The 19226-nt window shown below is 41.2% G+C and overlaps 1 protein-coding gene across 1 annotated transcript in view; it reads right to left on the bottom strand.

The window, feature by feature from the left end:
• Positions 1-1113: 1113 nt before the first annotated feature.
• Positions 1114-19226, bottom strand: part of NIPAL2 (NIPA like domain containing 2) — a 43830-nt gene continuing 25717 nt past the window's right edge. Inside the window, exons 4-11 of the mRNA XM_061448001.1 lie at positions 18976-19035; positions 16887-17008; positions 12072-12168; positions 7483-7618; positions 4976-5064; positions 3193-3256; positions 1748-1842; positions 1114-1433 (exon numbers count right to left, since the gene is read on the bottom strand). Coding sequence (XP_061303985.1) covers positions 1339-1433; positions 1748-1842; positions 3193-3256; positions 4976-5064; positions 7483-7618; positions 12072-12168; positions 16887-17008; positions 18976-19035 — 758 coding nt within the window. The 3' untranslated portion in view covers positions 1114-1338. The remainder of the gene's footprint in view (positions 1434-1747; positions 1843-3192; positions 3257-4975; positions 5065-7482; positions 7619-12071; positions 12169-16886; positions 17009-18975; positions 19036-19226) is intronic.

The raw sequence follows: 19226 nt of genomic DNA, 5'->3' as shown, positions 1-19226 counted from the left end.
ACCTTGTTTTCCTGAAAAGAGAAGCTAAAGCTCAGGATAAGCTACCAGCAGATAGTATAGCCCAGCTCAGCACAGGATTCTTCTGGGAGGATGTAAAATGTCAAGCATGGTTCCCTAGCTCTGCCTTGACTGAGCACCTCAAATGTGTCATGTGCCTATGTTTACGGCAAATGCTCCCTTCTTCCCCCCACCTCACACAAGTGTCTATTTCCTTGGAAGATAAGAGAATCAATCTGATGGCAGAAGATACTCAGGATTTTTTCTCTACACGTGAAATAAAATACTCTGCATGTACATATTTATGTCCACCATATATATGTCCATCCACATCTTCCTGAACAGGAAGAATCAGATTTTTAAAAGTATTAAACATATAGCAGAATGCTTTGAGGTCACTTGTGAAATTTCTTCTCCTTTCCCACCTTTGCCTTTAAGCATCTACAAAGATCTGTGAGGTTTCAAAAGGGAACCTTTGTAATCCTGTTCTGTGCCTTGTCCTAGGTTCAGCAGTAGCAGTCATGTTTCTCCTCCTTGGTAGCTGGTGCAGTGCAGTGTTTTGACTTTCAGCTCGGGAACAGAGCTGATAGAGATGTTTTGGTTTGGCCAAGGACTTTGTGAGCCTCATGCTCTGCCACGGAGGAGGGGAAGCTGGGAGGAAGCAGAGACAGGACACCTGACCCAAACTGACCAAAGAGCTATTCCATACCACAGCACGTCATGCCCAGGATGTAACTGGGAGTTAGCCGGAAGGGCTGGGAGACTGCAGGGTTGGAGGAGGTATCGGTCGGAGTTTGGTCGGGCTTGGGGGGCGAGTTATCGGTCAGCGGGTGGTGAGGTGATGTATTCTCTTCCCTTGTTATTTCCTTTATCATTATTATCATTGGTGGTAGCAGTAGTGATTTGTGTTATACCTTAGTTACTAAACTGTTCTTATCTCAACCCGTGGGAGTTGCATTCTTTTCAATTCTCCTCTCCATCCCTCCGAGAGCAGGGGGAGGGCAAGAAAGGGGGGGTAAGTGAGCGAACGAGTTACCTGACTGGGTTTAAACCACGACAGCCTCTTTGCATTTCAAGGCAATTAAGACTCTAAAAATATCTTCAAGAGGCATTGACACTAGAAGAATGTTCTGTTTCATTAATGGTTATTTAGTTTTTCTTAAGGCTTCCTTTAACTTCAGAACACATTTGGGACAACCACGGGATACTTTCAGTGAGATTCAATAACACTATGACTCACTGACATATAGGAGTACGACACACACTTGAATATGTCCAACAAAAAGGTGCTGCAGATCCTTGTTCTGGTGGCATTCCTCCTGTTAAGTGTGCTTTCTTCTTTCAGCCTTGACTTTTCACCAAGTTGTCTTCATTATTCAAAGTGCCATAGTATGAACTGTGAGAATCTGGTTGTATTTTGCCTGTCAAATTTTGTCCTAAGGAAATAGGGGGAGGGAAGGGAAAAACAACAACTCTGTGAAGAATTTCAAGCAAACAAATCCCCCACCAATCCATCATTTAAACATTCTTTGCTCCAGTAATCACTGTTTTTATTTGATCAGTTGTAACAATAGCTTGGAAAAACTCTGAAAAATTCTTTGAAAAATCTGTTGGGAACAGGAATAGAAATTAAGGGAACAGTATATTTATTGAATATGACTAGAGCACATTTGTGACTCAACTCTCCTAAGTCATCCATTATCTGATATATCACTTTTAACAGAGACAGAAAAAAAACAACCCTACTTACCAGGAATATGTCCACAGTCAATAAAAGGAACTTGTAAATGCTCCTCTTTTTTATTTCTTGCAATTACAAATACACCAAGGAAAGACAGGAGACACCTGCAAAATAATAGTGGTACGGTATCATTAGAAACAGTTTACTGCATCTGAGATGATAATTTCTTTCCATGTTTCTGTTTCAAGGACTTCCCAAACCCAAGCTGCTCAGTTTATATAGAGACTTTTCTTCCTGGCAGCTCTATATACTCATCCTGGGCTCCCTCTCAGCCTCATTTTTGTCTCCTGAAGCTTTATTACCAGTTCCAAAGGTTTCACAAGCAAAATCACACTTTCAGCAATATATACCTAACCAAATGCCTGTGTGAGACCACAATATTTGAATCCCTGAGCAAACCTTCACAAAGTATCTAATCTAGTATTCTAGCATTTGCAATTTCATTAACAAGTCAGACTAGCTACAGGCAATCAACATCTCTGTTGTTTTTCTCGCTTAACTGTGTGTCTCAGGGGCAAGCTATAAGCCAGAAGCAGTGAAAAACTGCTATGCTTAGATAAATCTTCTATTCACCCTGTGCTGGACATGGAACCACTAATTCCTGCTTGCCAAATACATGAGTTGAATTTGCCCATCTCTGTTTTTTGGTCACTTTTCCTGCAGTCAGACAAGATGGCAGTTGTGTGCACCTACTCCAGTCCAGCTGCAGAGGACAAAGATGTCTGTAGCTGTCGGCCCCATTTATTTGACATCACTGGGGCAAGAAGACACCTCCATCAGTTCTGGGAGATGCTTTTAACCATCTCACCCCATTGTCAGTCACTTAAGTGTCACCTGTCCCACCAGGGACAGTTGTTGTGGTGCTGGTAGCCAGCAGAAGGTTTCTGCTCTCACAATACCTAGGTCCTTCTTCAAACATTTATTGTTAACAGATTTTTAGTATGCTTTGAACTTTTCTGCAGGCAGTCTGTGTCTTTCTCTGCACAGGAAGATGTGGGGAGAGAGTTTATAGTACAGCCTCATAGGCAAGCAGCTCATATAATTGCCCATGCCTAGTGGCAGCAAAGACCAGCTGGGCACACAAATGGAAGGTAACATGGGAGGAGATTTCTCTCAGTTGTAAAAGCACCCCCTATAACATGATCTTTGGTGGAGAACAGTGACTTCTCCTTCCTGCTGGAGGAGCACATGCTGCTGGTTTTTCATTCCATCATGAGATTAGTAGTTCATAAGTGTCTCACATTTTTACATATTTGGATTCAAAACCAGGCCTCCAAACTCCCAAAGCACAGACATCAATCTTTCCTTTAATGTTTTTTTATCCTACTATAATGGCTATTCCATAATGCTTTAATAACAAGACAGGTTTCTTCTTACTGAGAAAAGAAGGGATTCCACAAGGCAATACTGTTTCAGTACAAACATAAGCACAGATTTCAGGCCAATACACTTACCCGAACAGAAACATGAACAGGCTCAGCAAAGCTGAACTTTGGAATTCCCGATAAAATATGACCCCTGGAATGTGACAGAAACAAGAATTGCAGATTTTGACTGGCTTCCAAGTGATATGAATTACAGCTGGGAGGGTGAGGAGCATTGTCATGCTCAAATGGAGCAAAAAAAAAAATCCAAACAAGGTATTAATGCACATTGTGATGGGCTCACTTTTTGTGCCCGTATTCCATTAAGTAGGCTTTGTCAGGATACTGCATGGGATTGAAGATTAAATCTATCAGGTTGAAGCATCTGCTGTGTTAGTAACTGCACAGATGCAGGTATTTTTTTGCATTGTCAGCAACAGTTTTTATGCAGGTCAAACTCAAGGTCTTATTCACAAGCAGAGTCATACCAATACAGCTAACAGGTTTTTTGTGGATTTAGTTAAGCCACTCCAACATACCATGTGGACATCTGAACTCCAATTGGGAACAGGTTTTCGGTAACTAGCTGTGTCCCTGAAGTTTACACCAAGTTAAGGGCTCCAGCAGCCAAGTTTGCCAAGTCTTTCTGGCTGAAAGGAACACTAGGTCTTTCTGGTCACCTCTCTTCCAGGAATTAGCACCTCTGCAGTGGAGGTGACAGAACCAGATGTGTATCTGGATCTCAGCTGCCCCAATTCACAGCCAAGTATATTAGCTTTAAAACACTGATGAGCATATTTCTGCTTAGAAACACCAAAGTGTTAACCAGCACAGCTGAAGTGTGACTGTATCTTCAAAGGCTGTAACTGGGAATGGGGTGTCATGAGAGAGGTACCTTCTACAATCACCCCAGTAAGATTCAGCAAAGGTTGTTCTTCTAAGCCCTACACTGATTTAACTAACCTGGTGCAAATGCATGTGTATCCAGTCTCAAAGCTATTAAGCTATTCCTGAATAGGTACTTGATCTTTTAAGGAGGCACAAGGCCAAATTCCCCATATGGTCACAAGAACGCAACCCCTTTTTGGCACATGTCTCAGTCACAAAGTGTAGGTCTCTTCTAACACAGGTGCTGAGGCAATCTGTGCATGAAGCTAACTCCCATTCTCATTAATGGCAGCTCTGCATGAGAAACTCCTGCACAGCAATGACAGGAAAGCCCCAAGTGTGTGTTAAAACGAGTCATAAATGTTCTAACAACATGATCATTTTGGCTCACTGCTGATACAGCATCTTGGTCATCCTCCTTGCTTATGTTCTTATGCTGCGCACCATTTCCAAGATTTGCAGTCCCTCTTTAACAACACTGAGTTCAAAGTTCTCACCCAGAATAAAATGTTAAATGCTCAGAAAGTCTTTGGGGTAATTTTATTTCCTTCACTTAACCTAGAATTCCACCTTCTGAAATGGAATATACACTAACTACTATGAAACACAGCTGGTTGTCATTTGAGTAGTTTGCCAGGCTGTCAAAATTACTCTACCAGTTCGGATGCAGAGAGGCTGGTGTGCACATGGTGAATGCATTTACTGTATGTCAAGATGAGGCCAGGGTAAATGCAGGTACTTCTAGTAAACCAGCAAGGCATAGTAAACCATACATAGAAATTCTGGAAATGCTAGAATTTGATTGTTTTTATTTTGCTTCAAAAGTTGTAAACTTAACTAATTTTTCAGACTTAAACACCTGTCAAATAGGAAAAACTTTTTGTGAAGTCAGACATGACTGGTTTGTTCCTCTTCACAAGCAGTAACTCTTAAAAACCTGATGTTTAGAAAATCATTCTGGAGAGGCAAAAGACGAGAAACAAACCTGAAATGATGGCACTGGTGGTGAAGAAGACAAAATTAATGGGCATAACTGCTGTCGCCTCATACAGATGCATTGCTTGATTCAAGAACCTGGAAGACAAGTGTTACTGTACCTCATGCCTACAGGAGGTTCATTGCACTTTAAGTCAGGTTAAGCCACTTTATGTCAGTTTAACAAAAAGTGTGACCATTTCTTACCACAATAGCAAGTAACCCCAGACAGATGCATATGTATGTTGAATTTACCTTCTGGTTTTGACTCTGCAGAGTACAAACAAATAGGCAAAAGCAAGAACGCTGGCGTGGATTCTTCTGGCATAGGCTATCCTTTGAAGCACTGTTGGAAAAACTTTGTCTGCCACAGATAAGGGAGGAATGCTGGGGTATTATTGCTTATGGTCTGCACCGGCTCTTGGAAGCAGTGCTGCCTGTGAGCAGCCAGGGACAAGTTGCTCTAATTTAAGCAGGATGTGTAAGGCTATATTTCCAACATGGACATGAAAACGTAAGTTCTTGTAGGAACTCTTCCACTTTGTTGATGTCCATATTGCTTCTACTGCTTAATCCAACTTGACTAAAATGCCTATTTGTACGTGTATTCATGCAATCATACCCCAGACACTCTGTCCTGATGGGAAAGTCCAGGAAGGTGGCTCCTTGTTCCTTGGGTGGGAAACTCTGCTGTGTTTCTCAGAAAGGCAACACAAACACCCACTGCAATCCCAAGTAACAGTGTGCAGGACCGCAGGGCCGTACACTGCATACATGCATACGCTGGCCATGGAGCAGCCTGCACAGTCAGCTTCGGTGGATGAAAAAGGCAAAGCAATTAACTCACTTGTGTGGAGACCACAGCTATCAACATTTACCCATAAGGTGATGAATCATGACTCTGAGCTCTTGGGTGCACTGGTAGATACACTGTTATGTGAATGGTGCATTTCAGACCAAAAGAGAAAAATCAGGAGGCTGCAGAGTGTACTCAAAACCTATAAAAAGAACCGCACTTAAATGTTTCACTGGTACAATATATGTCCACAGTAAAAATCCAAGCTTGGATCTGTTTTAGCCATTAAAGTAATTGCATAGTTATTTTAGCAACTGTTGAACAGTCTCCATGGTGCTTTAAAAATAAAGAAATCCTACATATCCACAGGATAGTCAGGATTTTGAAGTCATTGAAAACACCTCATTATTTTCTCCCTTTTGCAACAAACTCGGTCACTGGGACTAAAACAGTGATACCAAAGCCTAGCATTGAATCCAGGAGGATGCTGCAGCACAGGCTGTTTTGAGCTAACACACAGCAGTCAAATAAAACAAGAGAGGAAACAAATAAAATGAAAAATGTAGACTGACAGCACTGTCTCTGTGAGAAAATGTGTCCAAGAGAGAAACACTGATCCCAGGGCATGAAATGGGCACATTTAATTTCTGCTTTAATTCTGGCTGAGCAAAAGAAAAAAAAAAAACAAAAAAAATAACCCCAACCCCCCTCCCAAAAAAATGCCAAAAGAAAGAAGTTAATTCAGCAGCTTCCTATTTACCAGGCTTTTATTTCCTATTTTAAATGCTCTGAGCTGCTCTCCCAGCAAAGACAAGTTGGATGCAAATCACTCTATAATCTGTTACAGGGGAGTTCCTGAGTCAGCCACAGAGAGTCACTGAATAATAATGCATGGACTTTCTGATTCCACATGGGAATGGTATGTTCTGCCACGAGAAAGCTGGGTTGGCTCTTCTACCGGAAAATAATCATGCAAGTAAACACTCAGACTCACACTGGAGCAATCTAGATGAGATTACTGAATGATGCTATCAGCACCTGAAGCAAAGGGACCGGCATAAAGAGAATGGACTCTGTTCAGCTGCAAGCCATATTTTACCATGCTGCCACCCCCAGCAATCTGCAAAGGCAGCATAAAGCAATTACTTCAGAGGCCAGAGGGGAAAACTTGAATGTCCCCAGCACACCAAAAGTTAACTATTTCCTAAAAAAGTACAGGCATACAGGGTAGCAAAACACAGCATGCAGATTTAACAGAGGCAGGAGAAGGCTGGGATAAACTCTCTTCTGCAGTCTGACTAGGGACATCAGCTGGAGATGTATAATGAGGGTAAACATGGCCATTTGCTTATTCAGCGATGAAGGTTTCTAAAAGTCACACCTCTCTCCTCCCCCTCCCCCCCTCCCCCCCCCCCCCAGTTTACATAAACATATATTTAATTTAATGAGTTCAAGTTCAGTGTCCCAAAACTGAAAGTAAATTTGGGAAGACCATGTATAAGGTGATAATGAGAGAAGGTGGCATCTAGAAATCAATTGTAAACTGAAAAATAAAGCCTAAATAAACAATACAATCAGCCATAGGCAATTCATGTGTCTGGTAAGGCTCTGCCAGGATTTTGTTGCCTTTAAGTGCAGCTTGTATCTGGAGTCGGTATCAGAACCAAAACTTACAGATAAAATGTGTATGAAGGTATGGAGGTACGTAGACTCTCACTTACTTGACTTGGAAAGCACAAGAGGTTGCCATCAAAACAATCATGATATAGAAAACAGGATAAGTTAGCTGCATTTTCCCCTTCACAGAGAGTGTTATCATGCTGGCCACAGCCTTTACGGCAATGACAGTCAATGACGCTGAAAGGGAAAAGGAGAGGTTAGCAGGGCAGGACTCACAGCAGTGACCTTGGAGCATCAGTGAGGGAGGAGAAAGTGCCAGGTCAGACTCACAGGTTGATAACCTAAAATGACTGAGATAGGGTCTGGGCACCTAAACCTAAGTGTGTGATTTTATAAATGCTCGCTCAAATACTGCCTCAACTCAGTGGCCTTAGCTCCATGCATGCTTTGTACTTTGCTTTTAAGTTCCTCTAGCACCGTGTCTGCAACCCTGCATCTACTCAGTTTCACCATTTTCAGCAGGGTAGCTGAGGTTAGAGTCAGATAAATCTTTCAAAGTGAGACTCGTGTGTCTGTGTGTGAGAGAGACTGAGTTCATCATGAGGAAAGAACTGGACACATTTTGTTGAGCTGGGCATATGCCCTAAACACTGGAATACCAGTTAGAGGTGGTGTAACAGCTTCCACATCTTCCAGACATACTTTATTGAGCTAACTTGGAGTCCATGTTGTATTGTTCAGGAGAGGTCCGAGAGGACTCGTTATCTGTTCAAAGTAGCTGGGACACCTCCTAATAGCAGCCTAAAGTAATCCTCCCCCTCAGGATCTCTCTATGGAGACAGGAGCTAGCCAAAGCTGGTCAAAGCTGACTTCTGGGATCACATCCCGAAGCACCTAGCTCTCCTCACAGGTTGTGGGTGGAGAGCAGACAACCGACGCAGGGGTTTGAATTTTGTTTCACAGTCCAGGCTCTTATGACCATTTATTGGATCTAGCCACAGAATACAGTATTTCAGTGGTGTGTTTTCAATCCATTTAGTCACTGTCATTGCATTACCACAGACAAATTTCAGACAGCAGGCAATGGCTTTAATACACGTTGCCAGTTCAGAGAAGTCTTGCAATCCATATCTTTTAGAAAAGGGTCTGACAAACCAGCTAAGAGTTACTTTAGGTTTGCTTTTGGAGTGTGCTCTTGGCTTGCTGAAGCTAACCCAAGTAGGCTGTGATTACTGCAAATAAAATGTAACAAATTCAGAAGAGACTAAAAACGATAAGAAGAGTCAGGGTGCGGAGATGACTTTTGAAGAAAGGTAATTAATCGTCAGGAGCACTGTCCCTCAGCTGGGATCCAGTTCCACCCTCTTCCAGAGCTGAGGAGTTTTGGATTTCAGTGGTCTGATTCATCCTCCCATAACTGCAAAATGCAGATTGGCAAGGATAGCTGCACTGTGCAAAAAGTTCAGGCCAAGGGTTGGGAGAAAAGGTGGGGGAAGAGGAATGAATTCAGGTCTGTGGTTTTGACTGCAAGCATTTTTCTTACAGCAAGTCCAAAAGTTCAGGGGGAGTTTAAGAGTTGTATATATCTTGTGATGATTCTGTTCACCATCATGAAATTCACTGTTTTCCTGACAACCTTTCTACCAAGTACTTCACTTCTTGCTCTGTAATGGAAATAGGTGGAGGGGTTTAGCAAACAAAGCAGTAAAACTGAGCCGAGGAGGTCAAATGCTGGTCTGCAATGGTGCTAATGGTATGATAAAAAGCCAAAAAATACACTCAAGTCCCAACAAGCAGCCTACATGAAAAATGAAATCTGTACTCTAACAGGGTGGAGTTATTACTTTAAAAGAACATTTAGAAGCAAAAATTAGTAGTTTGAATTGTTCAACTAAGGGTAAAGACTGCTAAAATATATTTCTGATGAAAGGGCATTTTCCATCCCTTAAAATTTTAACAAACCAGAAGAGAAAGCATCTTTTTCTTTCTTTTTTTTTTTTTTTCCGTTTTATTTTGGTTTTTTGTTGGTTGGGTGGGGTTTTTTGAAAAGTGGAATGATCTCTTTAGTTAAAGTAGCCCTGGGATAAGTTTCAAAACCTAGGAAATGGTTTTCCTATCTCTGATAGAATGACACCCCCCTAAGGCTAGTGTGACAAATGATGTCACTTTCCAGCTGTTAGGGCAGGAAACTCAGAAATCCCACTTTAATCTGAAATATTTTCCCCCAAACTTATGATAACTCCCAGTATATACATGAGGTAAGACAATTCCCACCAAATGAACTTGCAGAGTTGCACTAAGCAAAACGTTTGCAGATTTTACAGTCACCCCTGTATTTTCTTAAAATGAAAGCATCACCCATACCCAGTAAAACACAAAGGCTGCTCTCTCTTTAAAGAAACCTTCCCACATTTAATTTACACCTGTATGAACCCTCCACCAGAAATGTATCTGTGCAGATACGAGAAAAGGCAGAAATCCCCTTCAACAAGCTGCCACCAAGACCCCAAGCCTCATGTACTCCTCCTGCAGCCAGGGCCCTCTAAGGGCAGTGCATGAATCAGACAGCTTGGAGCAAAGCTGCTGGGCCCTCCCTCAGCACCCCCATCACTCTGCTCAGCTGAAAGGTCAGAGACCCAGCAGAAGGCTCTAAGTGTAGTTTTGTGGGGACTGGCAGGCACCAGGACAGCTGCAGGAATCACAGCCAGCCACAGTTCTGGGTTTCCTGCTCAAGGGAAATGTCAGTATTTCAAAAGTTCCCATGAACCAGGATTTGTTTGTTTGTGTCTTTTTTAATAGAGCTGAAATAATGACACATTTTTTCTCAATCTGCATATGCTCACCAAAACCTCAGCAGCCACCAGCTGAAACTGTATTTTTGGTTGATTACGGCTTGACCACCCAGCTGCAGTTAGTGTCTGCTGCTGTTCGGCAGCTCCATGTGCCCCTTTGGCAGTGGTGGCATCAGGGCTGGCAGGCTCCATGGCAAAATAAGCACACAGGGCTGCACAGTCCAATGGCCCAGGTCTCCCAGAGCCATATGCTCACTGTTTAGGGCAGCTATCATGGTGGGTCTGCCCAGAACGGCAGCAGTCAAGTGCAGAAGCCCATCTGGGGATCTTCAGGCTTCCAGCTATGGGACAAGGAGGCTGGATCTGCACATTGCTCAGGAGCACACAGTGCTTTGAGCTCCTTATGGCAGGTTTGAAAGCTGCAGAGCAGCTCAGGTGAGCTCTGCCAAAGCTCCTAGGTTCTGTACTAGAAGTGGGAGGATGGCTGTACTCACACTTCATTCCTCCAAACAAAGAGAGGTCAAACAGTTCAACCTGTGAGGTTCCTATACCTCTGACTCATCCAAGAAGCATGGAAAGCCTTCAAGGCTTCTTCAGAACTACAAATCCTAATCTCCCTAGCACTGGGAAACTTAAATGGGAAGACTGTCCCAAAAGTTGATCTGAAAGTCTGAGCTTTTCATCTAAGTAAGTTCAACAATGACAAATGTGAAGTGTTGCGCTTTAGAGTACCAGTATAATCCCAGAGTGCAGCACAGGCTGGGATCTGCCCAACTGGGAAGCAGCTATGGGACCTGGGGTTCCCAGTAGACAAGCTCAGTATGAACAAACAGTATGCTGCTGTGGCAAAGAAAGCCAACAGGATGCTGGATTGCATTAACAAGGGCATCACCGGCAGAGATGAAGAAGTCATCACCTCACTCTTCTCAGTGCTTGCTGGGCCACCTCTGGAATACTGTGCTCTGTTTTGGTCCCCACTATACAAAAACGATGCGAACAGGCTGGAAAGGGTCCAGAGAAGGGCCACAAAGATGGTCAAAGGACTGGGAAGGCTGTTGTATGAAGAAAGGCTGAGAGAAAGGAGTTTGTTCACCCTAGAGAAAGGAAAGCTCAGGGGAGACCTTATCACCATGTTCCAGTATTTAAAGGGTGGCTACAAAGAAGATGGAGACTCCCTTTTTACAAGGAGTCACATGGAAAACAGGAGGGGTAATGGGTACAGGTTACTGCTGGGGGGATTCTGATTGGACACAAGAGGAATATTTTTCACAGTGAGAGCAATCAGCCACTGGAATAATTTCCCCAGGAAATTAGTGGATTCCTTGAAGTTGGACACTGGGTGCTGGGCCATCTCATCTGGACTGTGCTTTTGATTTGAAAGGTTGGTCCAGATAATCCTTAGGTCCTTTTCAATCTGGTGTTCTACGATTCTGTATGCAAACGGGCATAGATAATTAAAAGTTCCTGTACAGACATAGCGTATCACTGAAATCACTGCATTTGTTTACAGACTGCTTACAAGGTCTTGAGCTGTACTGTTTTGATGAACTATTTTTCACAGCTAGTCTGCTCTCCAAAACAAAGTTTAAAACAGTCTGCATTCCCAAGATCTAATACTAAAGTATTGTTTAAAAAAAGCCTCAGAATACCATTGTACACAGCGTATTAATTTCAAAAAATCTGTAAAAAGAGATAGTCCCAACAATAAGCATAGAAACTGTTTCATAAACCAGCTTTTTTCTTCAAAAACAGACCACAGTAGGAATCATGTGAAATATTTCAATGATTCTCCTTCAGCACACTGCTTTGAAGTGGCCCTACTCTAAACTAGCTTGAGAGACTGACAAGCAATTATCAAGTAACAGACAGCAACACTGAAATGAATAATATGTTCTTACCCAGTAGTGCTACCATCGTTAACAGAACCACAATGTGTTTCACAGCTTTTCTTTTGTAAAAATAGAGGAGAATGCAGAATATTATAATTTCTAAGATCTGAAAATGAAAAGGAAGAAAGTTAGAGCTTTGAAACTATGTAATAAATGCTTCAAAGTCTTTGAGATGTCACAATCACTTTTGTTGCTCTAACAGTTCAAAGAAGAATTACTTTATAATGCATCTTCTGCTCAGAGCTAACCTTATTGCCAGTTGACAAACAATTGTTGTCATTTATCTTTTCTATTATAGCAGAAGTTAAACTTTGAGTATTTCTTACCCCTTTAATTTTCTTTTTGCACTTCTAGATATATCTTGTCACTGGTAGCATTGAGAAGACTTTTTTAATGTGACAGCAAAGATACCCATGTTTATTGATAATAATTCTTACAGAATTATTGATAATAATTCTTCACTTCCTATGGAGTGAAGCACTTGCCTGGAGGAACAGCAGTCTCCTAAGTTATGGTATTCCTAGTGTCACTCTTTGTGACACGCAAGCTTACTTTTGCTGCCAACTTAGCCCTTCTCTCCAGTCCTACTAAAAAAAAAAACCACAACCCCAAACACTGTATTTCTTGTTTTCTGCCATACATCATAAGAAGGAAAACATTTATTTCATGTGGTGGTTCTCAAATCACAGGTGTCTGTCGGGAGGTTTCCTTGGAAAGCTCAACGACACACTAGTAGACCTCACTGTGGGATATCTGTAGCTGCTAAAGCAGATTTGCCTACATGGTCCAAATTTGGTCCTTCAATAACTGGCAGGTAAACAGTAGACAATTAAATTTACTGACTTGCTGTTAAGGTACCTTTTTGCAGATTCCCTTAGTAATTGTTGCCATTTGCCATCTCAAAAGCATAGGTATTCTCCCTCTTACCTGAGTTGCCCAAATACTGCTCTATGCCTAAAGAAAACACTAAGTGCAAGAGTCAAAAAAAGCTTCTGTGAAGCTCAGAAGACTTATGAAAACACAGATGATGGAGAAAGAGAAGTTCTTTTGTGCACTTTGGAAAGTAATCAAATGGGGGAAAGAAGACAGAGAATGAATTTGTCATCATTACTGAATCTGCTTATCATACTTTTTTTGCCAACGTAACAAGTCATAGAAAAACCTCATGTCTATCTCCTTGGGTTTGTCACCAACATAATATTTTACATTTTATAACACCACTCTAATCAACATCTGCTACAAGGCAACACTAGACTCGAAAATACCTGGGTGTTGCGCTGATGAAATTTTCAAAGAAGCAGTTATATCATAGAATCACAAAATGGTTTAGGTTGGAAGGGGCCTTAAAGTTCATCCAGTTCCAACCCCTTTGGCATGGGCAGGGACACCTTCCACTAGACCAGGTTACTCAAATAATATAACAGCAAATTCTTGTTTTGGGGAGTGACTACAGCAGGAAAGCAGTCATCAGCTACATTCAGTTACTAAAATTCTCTACCACATTACACCTCCCCCAGTTTTGTAATGTTCAAAAATATGAACAGAACATGGTAATGTTTAATTCATTTTTTGTTTACCTTCACCCTGATCCCTTGTTCCCAAAGACAGCTCAGAAACAATTGAATTTCAGAACATTAAAACCACAAATTTGGGTTTTATATTACCTTTCTTTAAAAAATACCAAATAGTTATCATAAGAAAAAAAAAAAAACAAATCAACAACAACAACAAAAACCCACAACATTTTGGTGTGTTTTGGTTTTGCAAAACGTGATGAATATAATGTTTTGCTGTTGCTCAAAAAAACCCCACAACATTCCTGGAGTAATCCTTGTTTAACAGTCTTTGCAATCTCATATGAAGAGCTGGTCTCCTCTTCCTCTAGAGTGACATCCCTCTGCACCAGGCTTGCTTTAGTTCTCACCTCGTGCTCCCTAGCACCCAACCTGTTCTTCCATGGTTCTGTGCCACTCAGTGACCCACCAACTGGTCACCTTTAATTGCAAGACAAAGGAGAGGCCATCACATTGAGTCACACTGCAAGCAAAGTGCATGACTTCAAAGAGGACCTCACACAGACAGGGACCCTTCCTGGAGTGCCTCAGCTGTTGCCTATGGCTGTCTCCTAAGAATTACCCAAAACAGTGCTCACTCTCATAGCTGATAGCTGCGGTAGTGTTAAATACAAAGTCCAGGAATGGGAAGTGTGTATATTTTATCAGCTTCACATAATTCTGTTTAAAAGAACTGAAGGAACTTGACCTGCTTAGAATCATTTTTGCTATTACATCCAATCTCTACTGAAGTCTCCACAAGCCCACATCTTATCAATCAACCTTTTTTATAATCATGATTTTTTCCAGAAGGCACCAGAATAAAATATTACATTGTCTGCCTCAACTGTTTTTTTCTGGGTTATACAGCACCATAAGGACCAACAAATGAGGAGGATCTTCTATGCACTTCGAAGGAAAAGCAGAAATGCTTTGAACCTGATTTTACAGAGATTAAATATTGATGACCCAATACTCACTAAGCTTCTGTTTAAGGAAACCTAAGAGCTTCATACATAATTGATGTCTTCTGTAGTGACTTGAAATACATATAAGCAAAAGAAAAAAAAACAAGCTAGAATAGTCATTCTTGCTCAGACATGATTATGCTGCTGCAGAGACTCAGGAGGTGACTCAAAGTTGTCTTATGTGGGAACTAGAGGCTATTTCTGCAGAACTCCTCTGATGCCAGTAGAGTGCCACATGGGGATGGTTTATCACCCACACAGAACATTTTGTACCACTGGGGCTTTGTATTTCTCAGCAGACCACACTTTGGGGGTACTTTCAGAAAGCCTGTTGGGCTGCCTTATTCTGCTATACTGTCTCCTCGCTCTATATTTATACTGTAAGCTCTGCAACTTCTGCCTTGCTTTTTTATATCTCAGCAGTCAACCTGTGCTAGGCATTTTACAAACAGCTATGAAGAGCTAATTCCTTGCCCAAAGAGAATGTTTACAGGAGGGTTTGCTTGAACCTCTAGCAGTATACCAGGATAACCAGGCTGGTATCTCAGAGTCTCTCGTAGAGCCGTTCCTCTCTCCTTTTTGGACAGAAGAAGCTCAAAGCAGATGAATTCAGGAAACAGAATTAACAAATACAGCTTAATATGTTGTAGAGTCAACAAGATCTGCTGTGTACTTGCTCCTTCTACAACCCATGTTGTACATGTAAAACTGGATGCTGGCTGAGGCCAGGAGAAGAGGGAAGAGAAGTCCAGGGTTTACCTACCACCTCCTCATAATGTCACCTAAGAAGAACACAGCACAGTCTTCCTAGGCAGTCAACTGTGTTCTTATCAACTTTTCCTGAAATAAAGTCAGAAAAGTCCTCAGATGGGAAAAAGCCCTTTTGCTGTTGATCCTGTTGGTTTTAAGAAAATACGAATAGGATATGGCACAGAAATTTCTGGTATCACTGGCTGTGGATGTGGAGTTTTCTTCCTCCACCACCTCTATGCAAGTGGCTGAGTCAGAAATTTAAAATCGGTGCCTAAAATATCAGGCTGTTTTCGTACCTGTAAGTGGAACTGCATGATAGAAGGGAATATTCAATAGGAAAGAGAGAGGGCTCTCCACTGAGCACAGAGACCCCTGTTCTGAACTTCCTCTTAAAGAAGTCACTCTCCCTCTGCTGATTACATGGATTTGCTGAAGCTCTTTCTGAGGCTGAGTACCCTACTGAGTACCCCACTGAATACCCCAAAACTCTTAGGCATTGCCTTCAAAACCCTCTCTACTGCCTGACTGAAAGTGTATGTTGTGATTTATGCAGTATGATTATTAATTACTTCCACTGAGTTGTACCACCATCTTTCAGGAGCTCTTAAAATGCACAAAAATATTAATCAAGAGAATCAACATTTGCTGTGGTATCATGTACTTTCTGCTTAATCAGAAGTCCTATGGATAGTTAGATATACGTGAAGTCTGCAGGCTGGGAGAAAGATTAAGGTGCTTAAACTGTCTATTCAGTGGCTTTCTATCTGAGCTCCCTACCAAGAGAAGCCTGGGCACTAATAACATAACCCAAGTGAGCCACTTTACCGGGAAAAAGTAACTGCTTCTGAATCTCCTATATTGCATTTTTACATTCAGCTGGAGGAGCAAATTTTCAGCATTCCAGAGGAAAAGAAAGAGAAAAATTCCTCCTACTCACTCTGGTCTTGTTCCTGAGGCTAATTAAAAACATCAAAGATGATGTATGGTATTTGAAGTTTGTATACAGATACTTTAATCAGAATCGTATTTCTGTATTCAAAATTCAAACTCAGGTTCAGATTAACCTGAGTGAGAATGAAGCAGGCTGCCTCTCCCCATCTCAGCTCCATAAAAAAAGCTCCTTTCAGCCAGGCTTAACAATATGGGGATAAAACAGAGCGATATGAAAGAAAATAGCAGGACCAAGAACATATATAACCTGATTTGTAAAAGTACAAGTCCATCACATTCCAGAAAATCCTGTAACTTATATGTACACGCAGTGTGGCATGAACACATATACAGGAAATATAAGTAGTACCATATTTAGGTTTCCCTCACGTCTACCAAACCCCCAAATCTTTCCATTCCTCTTAATCCTGCGTATCTGTGACTTTCCCCTGGCATCTGCGCATCAGCATATCTAGGGACTGGGGTGGTGACCCAGATTCTCTCTCTCTCTCTTCAATTTACCTTTAGGACAGTTTTTCTGCCACTAATTTGTAATGCTGCAAAATACCCAATAACCCAAATTTTTCTGATTTAGGAGGTGGTACGAACCAGATACTCACCGAATATACCAAAAAAGGCCAACTTACTAAGTAGTTCTGTACTTGTCTTGCTGTGATCTCTTGGGGTACATTTGGAGCAAATGTCACCAACAAGTATGTACCTGTTACTGACAGTGTTCCTCCTTTAAAAGAAAAGGACATGTTATTTCAGTAATATAATATTTGGTAATCATGGTCATCCTTGCTCTTCAGCTGATTTCAAAACAGTTTCTAGAAGAAAACTTAAGTCCATCTAATCAGATCTGGGCTTGGGTAATTGGGTTGGCTTGTATTTGTGGTCTTATCTAGTGTAATTTTTACTAAAGACTCAAAGGAATTTGGAAATATGAAAAAGAAAAGCTGTCAGTAAAGGCTTGTGAATTAGGATTCCTACTCAGTAATGCATTTTCAAATATTCCCGATTCTAATATCAAGTCCATGACAAAGGAGAATCCATTCTTTTTGTTTCTCACAGGCACAAAGCAGATCACATAAAATTATCCTAAACTGAAAGGACAAGTTGCTTACTGAGGCAGACAGCTAGATCATTAATCAGTGTAAATAAATATAACTCTTCCAAAGCTGGTGTAGCCACTGAGATCTGCACCAGCTAAGGACCTGCCCTGGAAACATTAGGCACAACACATGTTCCAGTCCAGTGCTCATGTGAAGCTGTCACAAAGCCAACATTTTGGCTGCTCCCTGTTGTATTTGCAGACCTATGAACTGTTGATTTGAAAGGTTGATTTGCAGAAGGCTGTTCAGCTGTTAGGTTGCCAGGGCCCCTTTTCAAGGTCGAACTTGCGTTATTGTGCTTTTAATAAAAATCTGGAAGTTCTGCCTTGTGGACAGCCAGCTGACAAACACAGATGTTCATTGAGGTATCAAGATAGAAGTGAGCCGATCCTGAGCTCATAAACTGTATTGGATTAAGGAAGATGTTAGCTAATCAATTTTTTTTTCAAGTAATCTTTAAAATTCTTGGCAAACCTATAAATCAGTGTGGAATACAAGGCTCAGGAATACAAAACAAAGCATATCCGGAGGGCTTTGCTGGCACTGCTATCGCACACCGTTCCTTTGGAAAAGCAGAGCTGTTCTATATTTATGTGCTTGCAAAAACATCACCATATTTCCCATCATATAGCTCATTCCTATGGAATGTAGTAACATTGTTAAATCCTTCTTGCAAAGTTGAACACAGAGAAATAAAATAAATCAGTGCTGAACACTAGTTAAAGCAACACACAATGTGTAAGGCCATAAGGGAAACATGATCAGTCAAGAGAGGGGGGGATTTTGAATGTAGCAGCTGAGCTGGCAAACTTGGATTCCAAACCTAAATAACTGTTTTATAGTATTCCTGGAACAATACTGGACAGATCTCTCTAAAACATGAGTACAGCTGGGATGTCCTCCTTAGATGCTAGGAAACCCACAGAAGTATCAGGTGCCCTGTAGCAACATCAGGTGCACTGTCCCAGCTGAGATGGCTTGGTGCAAAGACCAAACCCTGAAATACGCTTGTCTATAACTATTACTGTGTTCAAACTGGGCAGTTCTGTTATGCAAAAAAACCTTATACACAGACAAATTTGACATGATTTTACAGTGAAGACTGTTTCTCAACAAAACACTTGACAACTTGATTATTTGTTCTTTGAAGTGATAAAATTAATACCAAAAGGGAAGTTGTCACTTTTAATTTAGCTTGGATTTTTGTGCAGTGTCTATGCTGTAAGCAAAAAAAGAACTTGTATTTGAGTGAACAAGTAAATAGCTTCATTGTTTTTATTAAAATTGTGTTAAGCTCATAAAAATAATACTAAATACAACCTCAGAGGCAAAAATAGACAATGAAAATTAATTTGAGCAAAAAGAACACATAAGGAATGAGTTACGAGTTTGAGAGCAGAGGACTTGGGAACGCAGTCTTTTCCATATGCATTGAAGATTCTCTCCCTTTTTGTCACTTCTTCCCAATTTTGAAAGTATCTGCCTCAAAACACTTGCTTGGGAAAGTGGGAGTGTGAAGGTGGGGGGCTGTGTGAATTACAGCTTGCTAAGCATATGGTGACACACATGTCCATAATAGCAAGCGCTTACTTACCCAATATATCAGAAGTCCTCATGGTCTTCTTTAGAAATAAGACAGAAATAAATGCACTACCTAGAACAGAAGTATAAAAATAGGTTTTATATTTGTTAGAATATCAAGTGCTATAGCAAAAAGCTACCCCCTGGCCAAGTTTATATATATCTCATGGCTGTTGTGGTTGCACCATACCAGGATACAGCCAGCCAGGAGTCCATTCTGATAACCAATGAATCCTCAGTTTTTGTAAGATTTTAAACATATCC

The sequence above is a fragment of the Pezoporus flaviventris genome, unplaced genomic scaffold, assembly GCF_033815535.1.
Source record: "Pezoporus flaviventris isolate CSIRO_AGI_PZ_B2104156 unplaced genomic scaffold, CSIRO_AGI_Pfla_v1 ptg000007l, whole genome shotgun sequence".
Classification (NCBI taxonomy): Eukaryota; Metazoa; Chordata; class Aves; order Psittaciformes; family Psittacidae; genus Pezoporus; species Pezoporus flaviventris.
This window is presented reverse-complemented; position numbering and strand designations above follow the sequence as displayed.